The 19,685-nt window shown below is 33.7% G+C and overlaps 1 protein-coding gene and 1 long non-coding RNA gene across 4 annotated transcripts; both read left to right on the top strand.

The window, feature by feature from the left end:
* Window positions 1–3,007: 3,007 nt before the first annotated feature.
* LOC7455932 (uncharacterized) lies at window positions 3,008–12,344 on the top strand. 3 transcript variants are annotated; one of them, XR_002976810.2, is made up of 8 exons: window positions 3,008–4,145; window positions 6,312–6,551; window positions 7,147–7,236; window positions 8,104–8,253; window positions 8,366–8,490; window positions 9,208–9,318; window positions 9,754–9,883; window positions 11,919–11,938. XR_002976810.2 is itself a non-coding variant. In XM_024581421.2 (7 exons), exons 1-7 carry the CDS (start codon window positions 3,579–3,581, stop codon window positions 12,042–12,044), a joined length of 1,428 nt encoding a protein of 475 aa, XP_024437189.2. In that variant the 5' UTR covers window positions 3,010–3,578; the 3' UTR covers window positions 12,045–12,344. The 3 variants fall into 3 exon arrangements, 2 of the variants coding, with proteins under 2 accessions (XP_024437190.2, XP_024437189.2); XM_024581421.2 differs by lacking the exon at window positions 9,208–9,318 and having other exon boundaries at window positions 3,010–4,145; window positions 11,919–12,344; XM_024581422.2 differs by lacking the exons at window positions 9,208–9,318; window positions 9,754–9,883; window positions 11,919–11,938 and adding an exon at window positions 8,688–9,188.
* Window positions 12,345–13,886: 1,542 nt separating this feature from the next.
* On the top strand, window positions 13,887–17,982 carry LOC112323429 (uncharacterized). The gene is made up of 2 exons (XR_002976872.2): window positions 13,887–17,480; window positions 17,566–17,982. It is a non-coding gene; the product is annotated as an uncharacterized LOC112323429 (long non-coding RNA).
* The last annotated feature ends 1,703 nt before the right edge of the window (window positions 17,983–19,685 follow it).

The raw sequence follows: 19,685 nt of genomic DNA, 5'->3' as shown, positions 1-19,685 counted from the left end.
TTTCCTATCCATCAATATTCACCTAATAAAAAATCTCCAACAATCTTAGTTAATGGCATTAAGATTTCCAATCACCCAATTTTTCTCCCTAGCCGAAACTAATCCAATAAAAAAGGCATTTATTCTTTCAATTTTTTTACGTTAAATTGTTACCCATTCTTAATTCATGCTAATAATCATTAACCAATCTCAATAACATTAACCCATTACATAATCAATACAATTTCATCCTCACAAAAACATGACATTCACAATTCATTAACAAAAACTTAAATTCAATGCAATTAATCTATTTTAAGATATTTCTTATCTTAAATGAATGATTTTCCAAGTGTTGAAAGCTTAGGAAATCAAGCCCCTTTCAATTCCCCCCCTTCTTTTTCAAAACCCTAACCCTTAATTTACTCTCCAAAAGCTTACCCAAAACCTTTAATCTCCCTTTGTAATTCCTTTTTAAAGCTTTAAACATCATCATCTCTCTTTTTTTGATTGAATTTTGCAAGAATTTAGAAGAAAAAACCACAATTTATCCCCTTTTTCTCATGTAAACCATTGATTGGGTGGAGAAGAAATTAATATTTATACCATAATTTTCCATTAATTACACATTGGCCCCCATTTGTATTTAATTATCTTTTATTCCACCTCAGTTCCCTCTAATAACTTTATGCTTTGTAACTTTTTTTTATCCAATTTTGCCCCTTCATTTATCTAATTTTATTTCATCTAACTTGATCTAATTTATTTCTCGGACTAAAAATAAATTTCTTTTATTTTTTTTTGGGAAACGATTTAACAATAAAAGTCGATGCATAATTTTGTAAAAAACAAAAAGGCATAAATACCATTGGCCAATTGTTCAAATTTTTTTAGTGTGGGAGTAAATAAGTATTTGTATTGTTTATAAAAAAATAGAAAGATGAAAATAACCCCTAACAAATCTTTATTGACTAATTGACCTTTGAAAAAGATGAAACCACCCTCAAAACTAAGGCAAACGAAATTTTCTTCAAAGGATGAAAGTGTAATTTTATTGTCACAATAAATAGTCTTTTGTGTCTGTGTGCTAAGTAAAATCTATAGTATTTTGGCAACGCGTTTTATATGTTCTGTTAATTGTAAGTAGTTTATTAGCCCGCGCTACGCCTGAGTTGGAGTAATATTTATTTCAAATGTAAAAAAAAGTCAAGGTATTGCTAGCGTGTCTAAAAAAAATAGATTTTAACCATTAATTTAAATTTAGATGGAAACATATTAGATCTATCTAGGTCAATCTAGGTTGACTTGCAAAACTTACGGAGATCATCTTAAAAAAAAAAACTAGAAAGCTAAATCTCAACCTAACTCAATGTTGAAGGATGAATTTGGTAAAAAACAAAAACCAATTAAAAAAAAACATGTGAACTGGAGTCAATCAATCTATCTTGCGACGCAAGTTATGCACGCCATCAGATTCAATAATTTTTTTATCCCATAAATTTTTTTTCACTTAATATATTTATATGTTAATAAAGCATATGAGAATTGTTTTGTATAAAATATTTTTTTAAAAAGAAAAAAACATGATAGTTGTGTGTGACTAAGATAACAAAAGTAGACTATTGATAACAAATGGTCAAATTGTGTTTTTTTTTTTTGTTTGAAGTTAAATAAATAAATAAAATACATCATCGATAACAAATGGTGAAATTGTTTTTTTTTTTAAAAAAAAATCTGAGGTACAAAAAAGGTATTAAAAAAAGAAAAAAATTAATAGACTGGATGTTGTGGCGTAACTTGTCAAACTTACGATATGGGTCATAGACTCTACCGGGATCGATATTTCTTTTATAAATCTATAATTAACCTAAATATACTAAAAAAAATAAAAAGGGCTTAAAAATAGCCCAACAATGCAAACCCATGGGCTAACGCCCTAGGCCTGTGAAAAGAAGAGCCTAGGCGCGTGGACCTTTAAACCCAGACTTGCATGCCTGTGCCTGTAAATTTTTTTCTCATTTAAAGGAGTAGATAACTTATCATTCGCCCCTATTTTTTGAAAAAAAATAAACAAACAACATGTTGCCTGTTGTGCAGATGACGTGTTGTTTGTCAGCTCAGATTTTGTACATCACTATGATGGCCAAAAAATTGGACCTATTGGTTTTTTTATGAAAAAAAATCTTTTTTCAACCTATTTTAACCCCAAAACACCATACAAACACTCTTAAAAGATCAACATACCAATATATCAACCTAATAAACAAAAAAAATGATCCAAATCACAAAATCAACCTGAATAAAATTTTTTATTCTTAATTTAGATGTGGTTTTTTAAGCTATATTAAGGTTCAAAACAACAACTTTAAGTTTTGTTTTTCATTGAATAGATCCTATTGACACTAATTTCAACCATTTTAGTAGTCGAAATAGGGGTTAACAAAGACTTTTTCTCTATACACCAAATTCTAGAGAGTGTCTCTTTCTTATCTCATGAAAAAAAAACTGAAAAAAATAAAAAAAATGAAATTTAATATCAAAATTAAATTTCTTACAACTAGAGGAACTAACCACTTATTAACAAAAAAAAAAAAAAAATAGAGACAAGATTAAATGTTTAGATAAAATTCAAAGTTGCCATCTATTTTTTACTTTGATCCTCTATATTTCAATTTTACAATCTCCTGACTCCCTTAATTATAATAAAAAAAATCAGAAATCAAATTGAAATTTTTTTTAAAAAATTAACTATAAAAAGTGCAACTTCAATAGTAAAATCACTGCATATCTTAATTTTGTTTTTAATTTAATATTTAATTTAAATTAAAAAAATGCTACGGGTATTTAAGATAATAATAATGATTTATTTTTAAAATATTTTTTTATTAAAAAATATTTCAAAATAATTTTTTTTTAAATACTAATACAATAAAATAATTTTTAAAAATTAATTTTAAAAAATAAATCTCAAAATTTTTGAAGTACCAGATAAACACTAAATATATTTTCCCCGGTGAAAAACCCCTTCCTATCATTTCCTTGCTAAAACTTCCGTCTTCAGTCCTCTCTCTCTTTTTATGTTTAAAAAACATACAAAATCCCCAATTGTCTCTTTCAAATCCCTAACTTCACACTTTGATTCCTTCTGGTTGAGCAAAGCAAAATATCAAACCCCAAAATTCATTTCTTTTAAAGCTCAAAAAACGAAATCTTGATCTCAAAGCTATGTTTTTTAAGTGTAAATCCAAGCTTCAAATTTTGCAGCTTTTGAATTACTAGCTTTGGACTTTTTTCCCCTCAGCTTCGGCTTCAAAGTCAGTCTTTTTCCTTATTTTTTCTTCTTAAATTATCTTTTTGATATCGTTGAAGCTGAAAATGTCTTCCCCCTTTTCGGAATAAAAATCTTTCAATATCGAAGCTGTTTTTAGTTTATTAATATTTCATGTGAACATTTCTGCAACTACAACTGTCACCTAACACATAAAAATTCAACCTTTTTTCTGTCAATAAATCTCCAAAACCTTCAAATTTGTGTTTTTAGTAAATTTGTCGAATACCCATTTGTGAAAATCGCATGAATACTTGAGTTTCCAAACCAAATGTCAGTAGAAAGATCATTTGAAGCATGGGAAGAGGTCCAAAGGCATGGCCAGGACCTGGCAGACCGGCTAGCTCAAGGGTTTTCAGGCCTTATACAGTCACATATGACATACCCACCTACGTTTTCTTGGCCGAACTCTCCAAAATCGAAGCCTTTTGATCTGGAGTTTCCGGGACATGGTTTTAGTAAAAATGATTTTGGGGTTTTAACTGATAATTCAGGGATAGATGGAGTTTCGGCTATTTTGGATATTGGAAATAGGATTGGACAAGCTGGGGCTGATTTTGGTGCGGCTTTGAATGGATTGGTGCATCAGTTTTTTAGGAGATTACCAGTGCCGTTTAAGCAGGAGGAGAGCGTGGGGGCTGGGTTGAGGATGGATGGTAAGAGGAGTGAGATGGGGCTATGTTTGGAGGGAGAGTTGGGTTTGGTTAGAGAGAGGTTGAGGGATTTTGGGTTTGTGGAGGATAATAGTGGCGTTGGCAGCCGTGGAGTGGATGAGTTGTTGGAAGAGGAAATTGGTGGGTTTAATTTGAAGGGTGTGGGATTTCTTGGCAAACCACAGGTAATGATTTTTATATGCTATTGTGTTCTAAGAATTTAGTTGTGTATGTTTTGTTAGCGTAGAAGTGCTCATTTCATACAATAATGCAATTTGTGTATAGTTTCTAATGCTATTGAAGGAATAGACCACCTAACAGATTTTTAGCCTAAATTGTCTATTGAACTGTTTGTATGTAAGTGATATTATCTTTTGGAACTCGACTAGGAATAAGTCTTCGTTCTTATTTATGGAGGAGATGTTTTGGTTGATTTTCAACTTTTTGTAGCCTTGATAGAAAATTCACAGATATAGGACGTTATCCAGTCTAGATAGTAGTGGCTATCTGGAAACGATGATGCGTTTGAAGCAACAGGACTTTCTGTTTGAGAAAGCCTGTGTTGTTTTAGAAGTCTTAGCTGATGCAAAGTACAATGTCCAGTCTAGTTAGTAGTGGAGCATTTGAAGCAATGTGCCATTTTGTTTGGCAAGGGCTGTGTCTAAAAGAAAGAGGATTAGATGACACCTTCCTTCTCTCTTCTTCAGCAAGAGTGCTTCGTTTTAGAAGTAATTTGACGCAGCCGGTAGTGAAGGATAATGGAGGTTGTTATAAGTCGAAATCCTCAAAGACTAAGAACAACTATGGAGAGACCCCCAAAATATTCAATTTTTATTTATCCATGTTGCACTTGCTAAAAGGCTATTACAACCTTTTATATAGAAAAAAAAACTAGAAAACTCTAATAATACTGAATAGAAAAAATAAAATAGGAAAACTATTCTCTTCAAATAGGAAAAAAAACTAGAAAAACATAATCATGCGAAATAGTAAAATAAAAAAACATAAAATTAAGTTAGGAAAATATTTATTTTATTAGTCTCCTCAGGTTGGAAGGAACTTGCCCTCAAGTTTAGACCTTAGTTAGAAAATGTCTTCCACAACAAACATTCTTTTGTGTGGGCCACCCCATCATGGATCCCCAACATCTTTGTGTTGGCCTTCCCATCATGGGTCCCTAATATAACATCTTTGATGAGCTGCCCCATCGTGAGTCTTACCATTAAGATTTTCAATAACAACAACTGAAACAACACACTAGTTCTTGGACTTTTTCTTTCTTTCTTTCTTTCTTAAGGGAACCTCCTCATTCCCTCCTAAATAAGCACATCATGTTCTGTGACCTATTCTAGCCATTGTTATTCAACAACATACAACAACTAACCACTAAAAATTTATGAGCTCTGATACATGTTTTCTATGACCTCCAACCAAAACCACTAAGAATTATTGGGTTCTGATATAAACTGATAGCTAGGTTTGTTACAAGTCAAAACCCTCAATGTCTAAGAATACCATAACTATGGAGAGACACCCAAAATATTCAATTTGTATTCATCCATGTCTCACTTGCCAAAGGCTATTATAAGCCCTTTATATAGAAAACAAAATTTAGAAAATCCTAATAATACCGAATAAGAAAAATAAAGTAGAAAAACTATTCTCTTCAAATTGAGAAAAAAACTAGAAAAACATAATAATACAAATTAAGAAAATAAAAATAGGAAAACATAAAATTAACTTGGGAAAATATCTATTTTCCCAAAAAATAAAAATAAAATCCTGCATCACAATTTCCTTATCCTGATATTTGTGTTTTCTTTTAGTTTTGTTTTTACTTCCTTGCTAGCTTTGTCTTACAAATGCTGGTTTGCCTTCATTTTAGGGACTTTCAATTTGTTGTGATCTCATTAATGATCTACTTTTGTTTTGTGCTGTATACTTAAGTTAATGTCTTGAGTGACTTGAAAAGTATAGAGTGGAATATAATATCCTTGTGGTTTTCATTGGTTCTTCATAATAGTTGTCCTTAGATAATGTGGTTGATCATATATAGAATTACCGTTTGGACATGGTTCTATAGCAAGGTCACAATCACATTTATTTGATGGGATCTAGGCAAATTGTAGGCAATTGAAGGAGAGGTTCACAATGTGTCAAAAACAGAATTTTCCTTGGTATTGAAATTTTGCGTGGCTTGAACAACATCAAGAAACCCTTAGAGAGGAAATTAAGTCTCACTATTTTAATTTTTTTTAATGCTATTGTGAACATAATTCAAGGATTTCAGTATGAATTTAATTGTAATCCGTTTGTGCATTCTTTTTATGGTTCATTTCCACTGGATGCAGGGGACCATAAACATTACCTCAACTTATGACAGCAGAACTCACAACATTGAGGGTTCTTTGGTTGCAAGGGGAGATTTATGGAGAGTAGAGGCATCACATGGAAGTTCCACATCAAGAAATGATAATTCATCCATGTTCCTTGTCCAGCTTGGACCTCTGTTGATTGTGCGTGATTCAACCTTTCTTCTGCCTGTGCATCTTTCAAAGCAACACTTGCTTTGGTATGGGTATGATAGGAAGGTATGCCCAATTTTCTGTTTATTTAATTGAAGTGTGAAAATAGACGTCATAGAAGTGTTACAATATTCTCCCTAGCTTTTGGATATTCTTTGGTAAACCTCATCTATACAGCAAGCTTATGTGCTCTTAACCTTTAGATTTCACCTGAAGCTTGACAAGAAATGGGCATGGGCTGTAGTCAAGTGAACTTATGTATTCACTAAATGTTTCTTGCTTGCTCAATCCCAGCTGTTATACTGATTTCCAGCTATTCCTATTAATTGCGTTTTGTTCCCTATGTAATTTTGTTAGCTTTATGGTAACCTTTTTTCTATATTTGTTTTTTGTCACAATGGTTGATTTTTGGTGCATATGCTGATATCCCATCTTCCTAGTCTTTATCTTCTAGCTTCCATATCCTAAGATCTTCTGTTCTTGATCATGGTTTCCTGCCTTTATTTGACATGTCATTTTTTTTTTGTTATTTTGATACAGAACATTTCATTGAGAATCGGTTTTCCCTTGTACTATATTAGATTTTGCATTTGGATATCTCTTTATAATTGCTTTATTAATCTGTTCTTCTAATGCACTATTTTTCTTGTATCTTTGTCAGACTGGAATGCATTCACTGTGTCCAGCTGTGTGGTCAAAACATAGAAGGTGGTTGTTAATGTCAATGCTCTGTCTCAATCCTTTAGCTTGTGTAAGTTGTAGCTCCTTCTAAGCTATGAAAGGCATCAGAATCAGTCTATGTTTCATATTTGTATCTAGAGGCTTTAGTGTGGGCAGCCAAAAGCAATAGGCTGTATTCTACATATTGTGGATTCAATGAAGAAGGGGAAACAGTAAGCATGATGCTTCGGCTTTGAGGCATCTGGCAACTTTTGTGGGATAGGATAGTGTTCCTAGCCTCTTAATATTACAAGGCTTTAAGGAATTTTAGAAGTTATTTGCTGGTATTCAACAGAATTATAAATTATCTTGTTTTTGTATCTTTCTATTGAATGTCTCTTCTACAAATTCTTCCCATTTTAACAAAGTTTCTTCTTTCATCTTTCCAAAAAAGAACATTTTTATCAGTGGACAAAGTTTCATAGTTGGAAAAATTTGTAGCTTTTTCATTGTCTTGAGATTCAACTAGCATCATGCCATTTCCCCTTCTTCATATGAAGTAAAAATTCCTTAGGAAGGGGAGGTGGAGCAAAGCAGGGATGTGAATGGAACTTAACTCTATTTAACTAGGCTGAATCCCAAATTCAGATTCTAGTTTTTGGTGGGGGCCAGGATAGCTTGTGGAAATTATTTTCAAAAGGGAAAACTAAGAATATCAGAGCAGCCTTGCAATCCTTCCTCCTCTTGTCCTCAAGCAGAAACCTTTCCCAAAAGTGTTATACATGGCTTTGCAATTGCCTGGTGATCCAGTTGAGTGCAGAAGCAATAACCTCTGTAATGAAAGCATGAAGATGCAGTCAATGTCTTTTTGTTGCATTAAATCTTTAAAATTTGTGGAGCTGATTTCTCATTGACCTTTCTTCTTGTCTTCCTTCTCCTTGTCTCTTTCATCATGCAGTCTTTTGTAGATTTACAGTTTCCAAATGGGCAATTGACCTATGTATCTGGTGAAGGACTGTCTACCAGTGCTATCGTACCTCTTTGCGGAGGTCTTCTCCAAGCTCAGGGGCAATATCCTGGGGAAATGAGATTCAGCTTCTCTCATAAGGTCAGGTTTTGAACTTGTCAGCGAGTACTTGATGATTTCAGGGTATACCAGTGGATTTGTGTGCATTAATTTTGGTGGGGACTAAAGCCTATTGTTTTGAATAATTTATCAGAATAAGTGGGGAACACGCATCACACCGATGGTACAATGGCCTGACAAATCGTTTACATTGGGTTTTGCACATTCTTTAGCATGGCAGAGATCTGGTCTTATGGTGAGGCCAACTGTTCAGTTCAGGTAACTTTTAATGTTCATATTTGTTTAATAAAATTATGATCACTCTTTTTTTTGCCATACATGTGAAGATACAAGCAGAGTAGCTGCCTTATTATTGACTCTGGCCTTTTAATTTTGAAGTGCTTCAGTAACTGTGAAAACAAACATGGTTTCTGAGGCCGATCCTGCTATTTACATTGTTAGCTTTTGCATTGCAGGTTATCCTGCAGTTCCTTTCGTAGCTTGGTATGGTTTATATGTAATTCTGGACCAATCTACAGAAACCAGTGAACTCAATGAACTAACCATAAATAAGGAAAAAAAAAGGAGAAATACAAGAATAGGAAAACAGAAATAATAAAACCCTGAATGACCTGCATTGGTGATTTGCTGAAGCAACAGTGTTGAATCTAAAAAAAAGGTGTCCTCTGTGTTTATGACTGCCAGTTTGAGCCCTCATTATGCCTGAAGATCTGAATGATAGCATATCTGGTGCATTTGGTAATTTTGATGCTATGTTACATTTAAACTGCACACCAGTTTTCCCTCATAACTAATAGATAATTTCATTGAGAGATAACTGAACACTGTTGTCATCCAAAAATAGTAAACTGAAGCCAGAAAGAAGTAGAAAACGTTTCTTCAGAGCTAATCCCAGTTGCTTGTTCTATAACATTCATTTAACATGCTGCGTTAGACTCTGACAGTGCAACTATTATTTTTCTGCTTCTTATAAAGTGGCATCAGAAGAATTTGGTCAACAGGAAAAAAGTTACACATTTCGTGTGTACTTGGTTAAACAATCACAAACCAGGGCCAGTCTGCATTTCTTGATGGTGCCAAACAAAGGTTGGACCTGGTGTTTTTTTTTTTATGATCAATCTTTGTTGTTTTAATCAGCATTTCTCCACCGTAAACAATTAAGCGTCGATGAGAAGACATGATTGTTTTATTGGGTCATTACCACTGGGTTTAGTTAACTTGTTGATATTCCCTAGACCTGATGGTACCCTGATATCAATTATCTCATGCTCACAAATGGTTTGACTTTTGGAAAAAGCATGACTACTGGTAAAACAAAGTAGATCTTGTTGAGGGCAAAATACACTTGCCAGCTATCATTCAAATACATGGTCCTATGTTTGCAGAACCTGTTTTCCCTTCACTTTTGTACTTTCACTTCACACTTGTTTTGTATCTTTAAGTCGAGCAAATTTATTCAACTTCTATGGTACTGTAAGTAAATATAATTACCTTTTTATTCTCTTAATGATATCTTTTCAGTTTGTGCCCCACTTTTGGTGGAAGCAATCCTGGTTTGCATGCAGAACTGATTCACTCAGTGAATGACCATCTGAATCTGATATGCGGCTGTGCTGCAACGACGCACCCTTCTGCATTTGCATCACTATCGGTAAGCTTTGATGTTCCATTATCTGCTGTTGATCCATATCTTTTTATCTGTTATACATCTCTGCTTGGTAGAATCTTTGGTTTCTTGGTCCATCCTTTTCTTTTTTAGTTGACAGAATGGGACCCAGGTACATGGGAAGTTTGCACCTAGCTGTTCATGAAAATCAAATAAATGGTAGGATAATGAATCCCAAAATATAGATAACAATGGAAAGTACTGGGAATTATCTTCATTGAGACTGAGAATCTAAGGAAACGCTGGTTAATCTCATGCACCCTTCATGCCATTGGAAAAATGCTGTTCCCTTCCAACCCGATAATCCACATTAAAATGAAGGGGTACAGTTTGCTAGTCCAACTGTTATCAAAGAGTTGACAGGTTAGAACGTTAGAATTCCCTGTAAGAGCAATGAACTGAAAGACAAACCATCAATTCACCATCCTGTTTGCTGGTTGTATCTGGAACACCTGATTGTGAAAATATTAATCTTCCCATATTTGGCAGTCCTTTGTCATAATCCTCTGGAGTGAGAACTCGTGCACAAACTAAAAAAAAAAAAAAAAAAAAAAAAAAACGAAGAAGCTATTTTCAATTGGTTACTTGTGTGCAAAAATGCAAAACCATTTTCATCAGAAACAAATCACCTCCTTTTCTTTGAATGCTTTTTCATAAGTACCTTCAGTTTTTCCCAAACCTAAATTATCATCCTCTTATTTTCCTGTTTATTTTGAAAGTACAGAATCTTCTACATTTATCTACTATTCAATCTCCTTTGCAATCCAGAACACCCCAAGCTTTCTCTGATTTCAAATAGCAATATTTGAGTATTATACTCTGGATCTAATTGCCCCAAATCTTTTGGTTGCCAATTTGCATCTGAGAAACAACTCTGGAACATAATAGAAAGAGATCACAAATGTCCACCAACAGAATTCGAGAAAAGAAAAATAGACAATGGATGCCTTAATGAGGAGGAGATCTTGTTCTGATTTTTGTCCTATCATCATCTTTCACCATGTTTCGCTGTGGAGCTATGCTGTGTTGTTAGATGCATGCATTTGCTGGACAAAATAGTTGTAAACACGCTCTGTTTTTGGATTGCATGTCTCATTATCATTCACATCTATGCCATATGCGCCTCATTCTGGGATTCTATTCATTGCCTACAGTCTTGCTATGCATGGCTTTGGCCTCTTGCATGGTGGAATCAACGATGATCTTGAAGTTTTGCTTCTTTTTTTTTGTCTTTTTTTTCGTCTTTTTTTTCCATTACATCATCATAATCATTAATGGAGTTCTATTAGATGCTACCTTCCCTCAGATGCTTCTTGGTCCTTAAAATGAATTTCTTTTTGCCTGTAAAGAAAGTTCAGGTTGATATTTGCAGTTTTTCCCCGAAGCTATTAAACACTTCTTACCTTTGGAAGGCAATCAATCTGAAGTCATCTCCTAAGTGAGACTTTCAGGTTGACATGTAATATTTTGAAAAATTTGGGCACAGGTTGACACGAGAGTGAAAGTTCAGGAAATATCTATGAAATCCCACAAGTCAAACTCTAATTTGATATCATCAGGAGGCCATTAATATCGGGAATCTTCTCCTACCTCTTAAAATGTCTTGTATACAGACTACTTTATGAAAGCAACAATTGAATATGAAAATATGAATTTCTTTTGTGACAACAATAAAACTTTTTTAATAGATGCTGAGTGCATAGATATAACTGGTGTCTCATCAGCACTTATTAGTTGCACTACATCTAGATGGAAGGGCTAAATTCTAGTGAGTACGTTCTAACAACTGATGTGCTGCAACTAATATGGTTGTGGAACCAGACAAACAATGAACTTGTACTTCAATTTTCAATTAAACAGTTTCTTTTTTTGTTTCTAATATCATTTTGTCATGGTAATGTTTAATGGATCGTTGATCGATCCTGACATAGACGATGATGATTGCAGGTAAATATGGTACTGCGGGTGTTATTTATTCATCATTGCCTAACATCCCTTTCCTTTTTGTTTCCTATTGCAGATTGGCAGGTCTAAGTGGAATGGTAATGTGGGGAGCTCAGGCCTGGTTGTGAGACTCGATACTCCTCTCTCTAATGTTGGCCAACCTTCCTTTTCTGTTCAGATAAATAGTGGTGTTGAGTTTTGATTGATTCCCCCCGCATATCATGTTAGTTGAATTGTAAATAGCCACCATGCTTTTAACCATATGATACCTACCCCACTTGTGTATACCTGACTGTTTTTGCATCAACCATAGTTTTCCCTTCTTCCCTCTCATGCTGGCATGTAGTTTTGTTTTCTGAAATAGAAAGGAGGGTGACATTATATAGATTTTGATTCGATTCTGCTATAAATTTTGACCTTTTCAGATCCAGATAATGTTCAAGTTCCTTCAAACTAGTTAAAAATTATCAAGATAATGATAATGTTTTCCTTTTGGATTTTCGATTTCATTTATTTACTGAAATCATGACGAGTGATTGAAAGTTAATTATGCGTCGTTTGAGAAGTATTTACGTGGATTACAATAATACAATCTATCATGTGATGGTCAGAAATTTGTGCTGTCAAGGTGGACTGGCCATAACTTGTTTATATGAGTGGCCATGATCTGGCGCTAAGAGGATTTGTTTTCGGATGATAAGCCAGAGAAAAAAGAAAAAGAAAAAGAAAGAAACGACCAGAAGAAGTATTTACGTGGTGAGGATCGGTTTGTCTACGAGCCCCACCCCAAATTATGAAAATATAATTTTAGATTTTGATGTTAAATTTGTAATATCTTTATTGTTATAACCTATTGTTAGGTTATTCCTTTAAAATTTATTCTTTTTCCTAATAAAATATAAAATAAAAAATAATAGTAAGAAGACTAATATTTTGACAAAAGCAGGCTAGGGAGGATTTCAATATAGAGGATGTTTAAGCTGCGATTTTGAATAAATTGGAAGCCTAATTGTATTATTGTATCTAAAATTTTATTGATTTAAAGTCAAATTAAATAATTATTAAACAAATTTTCATAAAAATTAAATCCAAGGACATAATTAAATTTTTAATAGGTTAATTTGATTTAATCATTGGCCAAATTAAAAACTTAAGAATTAATTTGGGTAAAATTAAAAGATTTAACTAAATGTAAGGACTTAATTATACTTTAAATAAGTCAAATTAATTTTATTAGAGATTTAACCGGTGAACAATTAAGTTCGAAAGCCTAATTTGAGCTTAATTGAGAGGATTAGAATTTTAAAGAATCAAATTTAATTTTTACAAAGTCAATTGATTTAAATCAATAGTGAAATTGCAAGAAAATTAAAAGTTTAGGATCAATTAGGAGTTAAATTAAAGAAATTCACAGCTAGAGATCTTTTTAAAAGAGACACCGAACTCTCGGAATTTAATTGGCTGAAATCAGGAGTGAAATTGAAAATAATTGAAAGTTTAATGTTCAATTAGGGGTTAAATTGAAGAAATTCGCAGCCAATAATATTTTTAAAAGAGGCACCGAATTCTGGAGATTTAATTGGCTTAAATTAGGAGTGAAATTAAAGAGAATTGAGAGTTTAATGGTCAATTAGGGGTTAAATTGAAGAAATTCGCAACCAAGAACTTTTTAAAGAGGCACTAAACTCTGGGGATTTAATTGGCTGAAATCAGGAGTGAAATTGAAGAGAATTGAAAGTTTAATGGTCAATTAGAGGCTAAATTGAAGAAACCTAAAATCAAGGACTAAAATGAAAAATGCACTGAAATTTGGGGTTGATATTGAAGTTTGGTAGGGGTGAAATTGTATAAAATTAAAAGTTCCAGGTCAATTAGGAATGCAATTTGTGAGGTTTATAAATAAATGAGTAGGAAAAGGCAACAAAGCCCTTGGAGGCTTAGAAGTAGATATAAATAAATGAGGGACATTGTAGTAATTGAACAATGAGTTGATAAATATAAATATGAAGAGAAAAGAAGAAGAAGAGAGAGCTGTGTTCTTAGAGAGGGAAAGAAGAAGAAGAGAAAAGAGAAAAAGATAAGGAAGAAGAAGGGAGTTAAAGGAAATAAGTTTAAAAGGTAAGATTTAAGTTTTTAAATGTATAAATGTGTGTTCTTTGAGCTTTAAATTTCTGTTTCAATGAATGTTAGGGTTTTGAAGATTGTATTTTGGGTGGGTTGATGAATTAATTTGAATGTTATGGGTTGATTGTTGTAGGTAATGAGTTAATTAGTTGATTTTGAGAGATTGTAGGTAAAGATGATGATTTTGAGTTATGATTTTGTTTGAATGGTGAATTTGTGTTAGAAATCATGAGATAAAAGTAGGTAATCTGTGGAAATTCTGGGTTTGAGGTTGAAGATGATGAAATTTCAGTTTGGTCCCTCAATTTATGAAAATTACGGTTTAGTCCCCAAACTTTGGAAAAATTACAGATTGGTCCCTAGAGCATATTCCGAGATTCTGGACAGAATAAAAGATGAATTATGGGCAGAATTCAAGTATAGTTATGAATTTTTAACACTTTCAATTTGGTCCTCCCATTTGACAAAAATTACAATTTGACCCTAAAAATTTGGAAAAATTCCAGAATGGTCCCTGGAGCATAATTAGAGATTCTGGAAAGAAATGAGGATGAATTATGGACATAATTCCACTATAGTCATGAATTTATGATATTTTTAGTTTGGTCCTCTAATTTGACAAAGTTACAATTTGATCCTTAAAAATATGATAAATTCTAGATTGGTCCCTAGCTGTAATATTAGCTTTTGCAGATTGGTTTGATGAATGATTGAGGGTTATTTAGTGAATTATTATCAAGTCTTATTATTTGTTTTATTATGGATTAGATTTCAGGAAAACCATTTAATTTTGGGTTTTTGGAAAAAATAACTAGTTTAATTCAAAAACATATAGGGTTATAGAATAGACCCTTAGTTAAATGTATTAAATAGGTTGTATATTCTTTCGAGTCGTTTTTGAATATGTCTCTTTTGTATTTAGATAATCCTGATATTCTATCAGCGGGATATCAGTAGGATTTCTTTCGGTATCTGCTTTCGAGTTCTGTTTGCTTTTGAGTCAGGTGAGTGAATAATTTTCCATATGCATGAGAAATATTATAAATAATTGAGTTGTTAATATGAATTGGATCATGCTTCTTGATAAATATTTTCTATCAATTCATAAGTTAATTCAAAATATATATTGGTTCATATCAAGAATTCAGATTCAACAATTGATCATGACCAATCTTGAACCAATTATCAAGAAGCATGATCAAATTCATATTAACAAATCAAATATTTATACTATTTCTCATGCATATAGAAAATTATCCATTCACCTGACTCGAAAGCAAACAAAAATCAAAAGCATACACCGAAGAAAATCCTACTGACGTCCCGCCGGTAGAATATCATGATTATCTGAATACAAAGGAGACATATTCAAGAATGACTCAAAAGAATATATAACCTATTTAATACACTTATCTAAGGGTGTATTCCATAACCCTATATGTTTTTAGACTAAACTAGTTATTTTCCCAAAAACCCAAAATTAAATGGTTTTCCTGAAATCTAATCCATAATAAAACAAATAATAAAATTGGTAATAATTCACTAAATAACCCTCAATTATTCATCAAACCAATCCGCAAAAGCTAATATTACAGCTAGGGACTAATATGAAATTTATCATATTTTTAAGGGTCAAATTGTAACTTTTATCAAATTGAAGGACCAAACTAAAAATATCATAAATCCATGACTATACTGAAATTCTGACCATAATTAATCCTCAATTCTGTCCAGAATATCTCATTATGCTCCAGGGACCATTCTGGAATTTTTCCAAATTTTTAGGGTCAATTTGTAATTTTTGTCAAATTGGAGGATCAAATTAAAAGTGTTAAAATTTTATAACTATACAGGAATTCTGTCCATAATTCATCTTTTATTCTGTCCAGAATCTCGGAATATGCTCCAGGGACCAATCTGTAATTTTCCAAAGTTTGGGGACTAAATTGTAATTTTCACAAATTGAGGGACCAAACCGAAATTTTATCATCTTCAACCTCAAACCCAGAATTTCAACAGAAAACCTACTGTTCTTTCCAGATTTCTAACCCAAAATTCACCATTTACATAAATCATAACTCAAAATCATCATCTTTACCTACAATCTTCCATAATCAACTAAATAATCAATTACCCACAACAATAAACCCCATAACATTCAAATTAATTCATCAATTAAACCCAAAACACAAATTTTCAAAACCCTAACATCCATCAAAATCAAAATTTAAAGTTCAAAGAACACATTTATACATTTATAAACCTAAATCTTACACTTAAACTTATTTTCTTCAATTCCATTCTATTTCCCTTCTAATTTCCCTCTTTTCTCTTCTTCTTCTTCTTTCCCCTTTCTCTCCTGCCGGTTTGCTCTCTTAAAATTTCAGATCCCTCTTTCTTTTTTTTTTCTTTTTACTTCCTATTTATATTTATCATTTTTTTATTCAATTATTACTATACCCCTCCATTTAATAATACTTACTCTTGAAGCCACCAAGGGTTTTGTAGCCTTTTTCTATTCATTTACTTTCAAAACATTACAGAGAAATCTGAGGTCAAAGTTGAGAAAAAATTAGCCTCTCTCCCTAGCTTTATTCGCTGGTGTTGCCCCTCTTCTTTGCGCCACCGTAACTGCCAGTTTCTCTGCCAGTTAGTGCTCACCACCACTACCGTGTACAGCCTGCATATAGCCCTTGCGCCAGATAATCTTCTTCCTTCAATAATCTAAACCCATCCCTTTCTTTTTACTCTGAATAAGGCATATATGACGTGAATTGACTTACGTCTTGCTGCCTCTCATCTCTTTCAATTAAAAAAGAGATAGGCTGAACCTGTTTCGGCACAACCTAAAAAAAAGAAGAGAAGGTTGTTGGACCGCCAGTCAGCCCATCCTCTTGCCGACTGTTTTTGCTTTGATGTTAAAATCTCTGCTGTTAATTTCAGATTAATATATCTAAAAAATTCAAGAATAATATTCGTTGCACTTGCTTGCTCATAATTTTCCAAAATCTAAAACACATTATAGTTTCCAAGTTTAACTTCCACTATAGTTAAATCTTGCATTGCCACTACGTATACAGAAATTAGTTGTGATTGTCAATGAATCATGTCAGTTCTTCGGTCCAAGTTGTAACTACAGGGTGCGCATTTAAACTACAGGGTGCGCATTTAACTCCATTTGGAGAAGCATTGTATCCATGGGCAAATCTTTGTTTTAGATCAATAAGAGGTAGCCTGATAATTAAGTTTTCTGAAAATGTGTATTTCTAGGAATCGCTACGATGGGAAAAAAGCTGCTGAAGCAGGTATGGTTCATGCAACTTATCCCATGGGACCACCGACCACAGCTCCTATAAGAAGGGATGGAAAAGGGTTATTCATCCACTACATGTTGTCTTCCTGCCTTTCATTCGTATCTCCTCTTCTCTTTCCCTTTTCTTCTGCTGTCACTTTTATCCTCCTTTTAATTTTGTATGAAGCCATGGAATACAAGAGAAGGAAGTAGAGAAGAGAGGTTAAGCATTTCCTTGTTCATTCTCGCAACTTCGGTAAGAATCTAATGGTTTATTCTCTCTCTTTTTTTTTCCCCATTTATGCAGGGCATGTACAAGACAACAGTGAGAGATCTTGAAGACGGAGGAGTTGGATTTGTTAGGATGTGAAATGTTTATTCATTGCATGCTTGGACCGGAAATGGCTTCAACATTTTGAACAATGTGCTTCCCAACATTGAACAGCTTTTCGGACACAATATCTGAAATTTTAAAGAACATGCAATGTATTTCTTTTGGTGAACAAGAAGAGCATTCGTCTACTATTCTTGCGTTTGAACGTGACATTTGAAGTAGCGTATTTGTATTGACCAAAAAATTAGCATGATTTTTATATTGTTTGTAAGTCTTAAATTCTAGATGGCACTGATCAAAGGCAATCAGAAAAGACACAGCTGTTTTGCCAAATAAAATGTCTTTTACTCGCCCTTTGAAGAAAGCAGAAAAAAAAGTCTTGACAGAGAAGTTCTTATCAGATTGGTTAGATTAATCTTCAACTTATGCACGGTTTGAAATGGGGAAAAATGATGGAATATGACTGCAATACTTATTCAGATCCTTATGCAAGTTTTATTTATATTATTACATTGCCATGGTTATGCCATCGTTGAAGGTGATTCAGCAAAGATGCTGAATGCTGAGCCCAACCTGAACTTATTCCTTGCGTTTGTTACCATCCTCCTATTCAAAGTTGACAGACCTCATCTCAATTCTCAGTTGCTTTCGTACCAGGAAATGAAGTTTGACTGAGTCCCTTTTTAGTATACGGAATCCTAGGCCTTCCTCTTGGGATAATTATTGGTCTACAAAAGACTAAAGCAAACATCAACTCTGTCAGAAACAGGATGAAACTAATCCATACAAAAATGGTTCTCTTCCACAGCCAGATAAGCCTTTTCAATCGAGGGAGCTCAGATTCCAGTGAGAGTGACGCTGCGTAAATTTCAGGGATGCCAGCACCGGCTTTGTCTTCTGCTCGATGTTCTAACATCACCTTCAAGAAGGCAGTTGGCTCAAGTCCTTCTGTGAATTCGTCCATTTTTATGTTCAGAATTTGAGATTCTGATACAAAACCGGCAATGACAGGAGCACTCTTAATGATGGTTTCGACTACACGGATGGGTTGTCTTTTGTACCGCATTATGCATGGCTGACTTGAACTTGCAGTGACTTTACCCAATGCTGACAGGAACTCAACCCTCACCTGAAGGAATGCAGGAGAACAAAGTGTCATAAACTACTCCAATTGAGTTACTTCTCATGCAGGAGAAGCATGAGACATGCATGGCTTGACCAGAAGAATGCACAGCCAAACCTCATTGCTATATTTCCTATCGACTGCGGTGCTTTCTGACTAACATTTCTGGTAGAAATACCCCACCATCTAAACAGCTTCTTCATGAAATACCCTCTAACATGTCTTATCGTTCGGAACGGAAACATCAAGAACATGAATGGAAAGTACGATAACCAAATTGCAAACGTGAAAAAACTAACCAAAAGATTGAACTGAAAACCCATGAATTTCATCAATATTAATGCAAAGAAAGCAACAAAGTTGGAAGGAATTCAGTGTAGTTTCCTGAAGGAGAATTAACCACTTCAGACATATCAACATACTCTTTGTTCCATTCATTACTACCGCTGAACCCATCTTTGCTTGGTTCTAGCACATCAGTGCCCATTTTAGCACTTTCCATTTCCTTCTCTTGCAAGGTACCGCTATTTTTACCTTTCTGTTCAAAAGCATATTCTCCATAAACCTGACAGCCCTTTGAACTAGAGCCCCGATCCTTCCAGCTTTCACCTGAAAACCTCCGGCGAAGAACACACGGTTATGTGTGTTGCCCAATGTCACTGCCAAATGAACTTCTTTCCGAGAATTTTTGATCCATGAACACCTTGTCAGCTCCATTTACGACAAATTTCAGCAGGCAACATTTTAGTGCATCACAGAGACTCAGCGAATCCACATAGCTCTTGTAATCAAATCCAAGAAATTGATTCCTATCATGGATAGACTGATCATCACGATCATTTTCTTGGAGTTCTGATTCATTCATTGCAGCAATTGCCAAAGAGACAAGTTGGGCAGAGACAACGTGGTACTTTGAAGAGTTAAATAACAGAACAGGCTTTGTGGTGTAGTACGGGATTTTTAACTGCAG

This window comes from Populus trichocarpa, chromosome 11 (genome assembly GCF_000002775.5).
Source record: "Populus trichocarpa isolate Nisqually-1 chromosome 11, P.trichocarpa_v4.1, whole genome shotgun sequence".
Classification (NCBI taxonomy): Eukaryota; Viridiplantae; Streptophyta; class Magnoliopsida; order Malpighiales; family Salicaceae; genus Populus; species Populus trichocarpa.
Note: the sequence above shows the minus strand (reverse complement) of the source record. Positions and strands in the feature narration are given on the sequence as shown.